The following is a 5,547-nucleotide window of genomic DNA, read 5'->3' as shown; positions in this document are numbered from 1 at the left end:
TGTCACCCCAACAGTAGACACGGGGCCCACACGCTGACCACTGTAGATGCCATACAGGTTCATCTTGTACTTGTGGTCTGGCTCCAGGCCAGAGATGGTGACCTGGTCCTCGTGCCCTGGCACCCGTACCACTTTGATCTGCCCATCCCCGTTCTTGTACTGGATCACGAACTGGTCAAACTGTCCCTCGGGGACCGTCCAGGAGAGGCTCAGGGAGTCAGGGGTGGCATCTGTCACAGTCAGCTCTCCCAGGTGTGGCTTCTTAGGAAGGGGCTCAGGAGTTGTGGTGGGCACCACCTGTGTGGTCAGAGCTTCCTTCTCTGGAGCTGGACACACACACACACACACACACACACGCACACACACACACACACACACACACCTCATTAGCTCTTCTCTGTTCTTAGAATATAAAGAAGCATTTATAAACATTTACGAGCCACAGTGATTCCACCACATCTCATCTGTTCTTTCCACACTGCCATTCCTAGACCCCACCCAGATGTCTGCCTACACCCATGTGACTTCTCTCTCCATCCCTTGTCTCATTTAAACATGCCCCACATAGCCACTGCCCTGCCCCCTCCCCCGAAATGGCTCTCCTTACTGGGCTTTCTTGCTGGGCTCAGATCTTTGCCCTGACCACATTTGGAAACTTCCTTACTCACCGGTCACGCCCACGGTGGACACGGGGCCCACGCGACGCCCCTCATGGAGCCCATACAGGTTCATCTTGTACTTGCGCCCAGGATCCAGGTCTCTCACGGTGACCTCCCTCTCCTGGCCCCCGACACGCATCACCTGGGGCCGCCCATCACTGCCCTTGTACTGGACAGTGAAGGAGTCAAAGTCTCCCTGGGGGACGGTCCAAGAGAGGCTCAGGGAGTCTGGGGACGATCCTGTCACTGTCAGCTCTCCCAGGAGTGGCTCCTCGGTGGGCTTTGGGGCCTCTGTGCTGGGCTCTGTGGGGCTGGGGGGCTCTTCCTCTGCAGCTGAGAAGGAGACAGAGAGGTAAGCAGGGTCGCCAGTGTCCTTGGCTTTTGAGGTGAAAGAAGGAAAAGCTATGACTACCAGGGAGGTCCCCCTCTTGGGTTCTGATGTCCCTGATCATCTGATAGCTGGCCAACATGCCCAAGTTCCTAGGTTAGCCAAGATAACCTGGATGGTGCTGGCACAGCAAAGGTCTTGATGTCCCCACCCCCTGCACAGAAAAGATAGGAAGCTCCTGGAAAAGGCACATAGACCGTACCCTCCGCCACAGCAGGTCTGGGGGATTAGCCAGTCCTAGGTCACTGATCCCCACTCAGAGCTGATGGTCCCTTCGAGTGGACCCCACCCTGGACTCCCAGAGTCCACTCACTTGTCACCCCAACAGTAGACACGGGGCCCACACGCTGACCACTGTGGATGCCATACAGGTTCATCTTGTACTTGTGGTCTGGCTCCAGGCCAGAGATGGTGACCTGGTCCTCGTGCCCTGGCACCCGCACCACCTTGGTCTGCCCATCCCCGTTCTTGTACTGGATCACAAATTGGTCAAACTGTCCCTCGGGGACCGTCCAGGAGAGGCTCAGAGAGTCAGGGGTGGCATCTGTCACAGTCAGCTCTCCCAGGTGCGGCTGCTTAGGAGGAAGCTCAGTGGTCACGATGTGCTCTGGCTGTGTGGTCATAGCTTCCTCCTCTGGTTATAGACAAACACAGGGACAGGTCATAGCCTCAGTTCCCAAACAAAGGACGTTTATAAAATCAAAGCTCCGAGGAGCAGAACTGCACTGGCCACTGAGACTTTTCTTTTCTTCTACCCTGGCATTCCTAGCTGCCACCTCGCCTTTCCCCTCCTGCTCCATCCACCCCCACCCACGTGATTTCACCCCTCCCTCCAGTACCTGATGCCTGTGATTGTGCCCCATGTGGCCACTGCCCTGGGCCTCCCTGTGCTGGCTCTCCTTGCCATTTCCTTCCTCACTCCAGTGCTTTGCTCCAGTCAGGGCTGGAACACCTCCTTAGCAATCTGACCCACCCTCCCAGGCACAGTCCTTCCAGATGTGCTAGTTGTTGGAGGTCTCTGGTGGGGAACAACTGACACTTGGTTCCAGAGCGTCCAGATCAGGGCATGTGGTTCTTTATGGAATGAACTAATTGAGGCACTGGAATTAAAATCTAACATTGCATCAAAAATAAATAAAAATAAAATAAATAAGCTGGATATGGCGGCGCACGCCTTTAACCCTAGCACTTGGGAGGCAGAGGCAAAGCGGGTCTCTGAGTTTAAGACCAGCCTGGTCTACAGAGTGAGTTCCAGGATAGCCTGAGCTACACAGAGAAACCCTGTTTTGAAAACCAAAAATTAAAAACAAAATTAAGTGAATGAAGTGCATTTATAGGTGACAGTGAAACACCAGGCTTCTTGCTATTCCCTCCTGGGCTGGGTCCACCCGACAAGGACAGAGTCTCTGTAAGGAGCCATGGGCCAGCACATGCTCAGTGACAATTCCAAGGTCCCTGCCTCTGCTGTGGGCCTTTCCGGGTAGCCAGCGCCTCAGAATCCTGATGGGATAGCACCCTCTGGATGTGCTGCTGGGTCTGAGTGGGGTTGGCAGAAGTTCCTGTCGTTGTTTCCTCCCAACTGAAACATTCCCTCTGAGTCTCTCAGGAAAGTCCTGAAGTTTACAGGATTTACAAGGCCTCACCCAGCGTGGTTACAGTAGTGTAACAATTGTAGAGAGGAGAGACTATCTGGCCGGTGCAAGCTGCCCAGGAACTCCAGGAAAGCGCTTGTGTGGGCTGTAACCTCTGTTGGAGTTAGGTTTGCAGGGATTAGCTATCTTCAGTCCGGTATCATCATATTCCTACATGTGACCCCTCTGGGCATGTTTGTTCACTACGCTAGACCTTAGGTCTGACCTCTGTGAGTGGTCTCACCATGAAGGAAGAGAATCCGTGACTTAGTATGCAGACAGGGCATTCATTAGCAATGACTGAGTTCAGTCAGCACATGAACAGCTTGGGAAAGACTTTTAAACTGAAAGCTTCCAACAGCCCTGCTTTGTGTGGCTGGGGAACAGAGGCAGATGGGATTAATCTGAGTGGAGATGGATAAACAGCATCATAGCAGCCCATCCCTCCCCGAGACAAAAGCTTCATAACCGAAGGCAAAACAGGGAAGTCGGCTCGCAGGAGCCAACAGGGACACTTAGTCCCCATAAATACCAGGGCCCTGGAGGCAACAGAATGGAGAAGGTGTTGCTGGAAGAAACCAGAAGAGAAGCAACACTGATACCCAGGTCATCAAGTCAGATAAACGTGTATTCCCAGGAGAGCCAAGAAGGAGACCTGCAGCCAGATGTCTTCAATCACAGTGCTCAAGGAGCAGAGGCAGGTGGATCTCTGCAAGTTTGGGGCTAGTCTGATCTATATAGCAAACTCTAGGTCAGCCAGAGCTACACAGTGCTTCAGTGGCTAGTGGGGACCCAGGATGGGATGTGGTCTTCACCAGTCAGAGTCTCTGGGAACTCAGAATGACTCTGAACAGTATGTAAACTACTTTTATAAAACGCAGAAGCACCTGGCGTGGTGGCGCACGCCTTTAATCCCAGCACTTGGGAGGCAGAGGCAGGTGGATTTCTGAGTTTGAGGCCAGCCNCAGGGCTAAACAGAGAAACCCTGTCTCAAAAAACCGAAACAACAACAACAACAACAAAAACAAACGCAGAAGCAGCTGAGAGGGAATGAGAGAAAGGCAAGGAAGACCAAAGGATCGGTTCTGGTCACGCAAAAGAAAATGTGCTGATATTAGTGTGCAGACAATTCCTACGGGGATTCTGAACAGAGAGCCAAATGCTGCACTAGTGAGCGAGCTCCTGACAGCTTCCACTCCCAAGCAGCAGTCCACAGAAGACGGGAATGATGGATGGTGTAAATTTAAAAGGTTAAACTCAGGGGCTGGAGAGATGGCTCAGCGTTTAAGAGCACTGACTGCTCTTCCAGAGATCCTGAGTTCAATTCCCAGCAACCACATGGAGTCTTACAAACATCTGTAATGGGAATCTGACGCCCTCTTCTGGAGACAGCTACCGTGTACTCGCTTAAAGTAAATAAATGAATCTTTAAACACACACACACACACACACACACAAACAACCTCCCCCCCAAAAAAAACCCCATTAAACAAACAAACAAATTACATCAGCCCATGTTGCTGATGGCCAGGAGCTTGTAAGAACTGGGGACCCAGTACCAACTGAAGGCATGGTAGGTTGGACTACAACTATGGGCCTGAGTTGGTCCTCCAAGACCATCAAGTGCAAAGAGATACACAGCGGTCTTAAAGCAACAGTATCTTGGGACGAGGAGGACAGTTTATGGACGAGGTCTGTGTGCTACAGAAGGCCAGGCAGGATGGTCCACTTATTCTATCTATATGTACTTAACATACCTCTCTTGATCAAGACAAGTGAAAACGATCAGGTCATTTTGTACTGTGTTAAGCTTTGGCCATGTTTCCTTACTATCACCTTTGCCGCTGGGTTCCCAAGATCTATCTGCATTCATTCAGAATGTTCAACAACGGATTTTCAGGGCACTCCCCTAAGGCTGTCTTTACAGTTCTGCTTTTTGTCATGGGATCCCTCATTGTTATTCCGTCCACCTCTATGAAAGCGCGGGATACATAGATAACATCATGCCATCTCTGAATGTTTCCGACTATCTAGAAAGTCATCTGAAGAACAGGAAAGCCAGAAGTCCAGGAGCCTAGGGACGATGCTCTCCATCAATGGGAAAGGGGATGTCCAGAAACTGTAAGGTCGGTGACTGGAAATCCAATAGGAGGATCAGGCTACCTTCCTATGAGGTTGAGGTTAAGAACTCCCCAAAGCTAAGGCTGTTGGTTGCAACATTAAATTAGATAGTACATCTCTATCGCCGGAGACCCTGCACACTTGCTGTAGAACATAGAGAAACTGGACTGGAAAGTCCCTTCTTGCTGGACTGCATTTATATTACAGACAGGCACCATGAAGGGCGCTATGGGAAAATTCTCACCAGGAGTCTTGCTTGTCTGTGACCCCTGAATTCTGAAGAGCCACCCATGCAGGACCAACTAGCACAAGAGAGGCACGGCTTTTTTGGTATCAACATAATTAGGTCTGTGCCACGGGAGGGATTTTACATCTCATACTGTAAACCAGGGGGGAAGCCTGTGGCTGGAGAAGACATAGACCCTGATGGGGAGGCAGCAGCTGCTGTTTTATTAAATGGATATAATATACCTATTCAATGGCCTTCTAAAATCTGTCTGCATCTACAGATTACAGCTGCTAGCAATGCCAATTAATCATGAAAGGAAACATCTCTTGCAATTAGAGGTAGACTGTAGGGACTCAACTGGTGAAATCGCTGAAACAAAATGACAGTTGCTGTGTCATATATTCAGCAATAGATGGAAGAAAATAATGAAGCATTTCTATCCCCTACTTCCAAGGTTCAGGGAACACTGCAGAAAAGTGGTGTGTGTGTGTGTGTGTGTGTGTGTGTGTGTGTGTGTGT

At 50.7% G+C, this 5,547-nt stretch overlaps 1 protein-coding gene across 1 annotated transcript in view; it reads right to left on the bottom strand.

Annotated features, from left to right (window-relative positions):
* Tnxb (tenascin XB) overlaps positions 1-5,547 on the bottom strand; it is a 58,430-nt gene that overhangs the window by 8,551 nt on the left and 44,332 nt on the right. Inside the window, exons 25-27 of the mRNA XM_029531568.1 lie at positions 1,361-1,681; positions 669-992; positions 7-326 (exon numbers count right to left, since the gene is read on the bottom strand). Coding sequence (XP_029387428.1) covers positions 7-326; positions 669-992; positions 1,361-1,681 — 965 coding nt within the window. The remainder of the gene's footprint in view (positions 1-6; positions 327-668; positions 993-1,360; positions 1,682-5,547) is intronic.

Source organism: Mus pahari, chromosome 18 (assembly GCF_900095145.1).
Source record: "Mus pahari chromosome 18, PAHARI_EIJ_v1.1, whole genome shotgun sequence".
NCBI lineage: Eukaryota > Metazoa > Chordata > Mammalia > Rodentia > Muridae > Mus > Mus pahari.
This window is presented reverse-complemented; position numbering and strand designations above follow the sequence as displayed.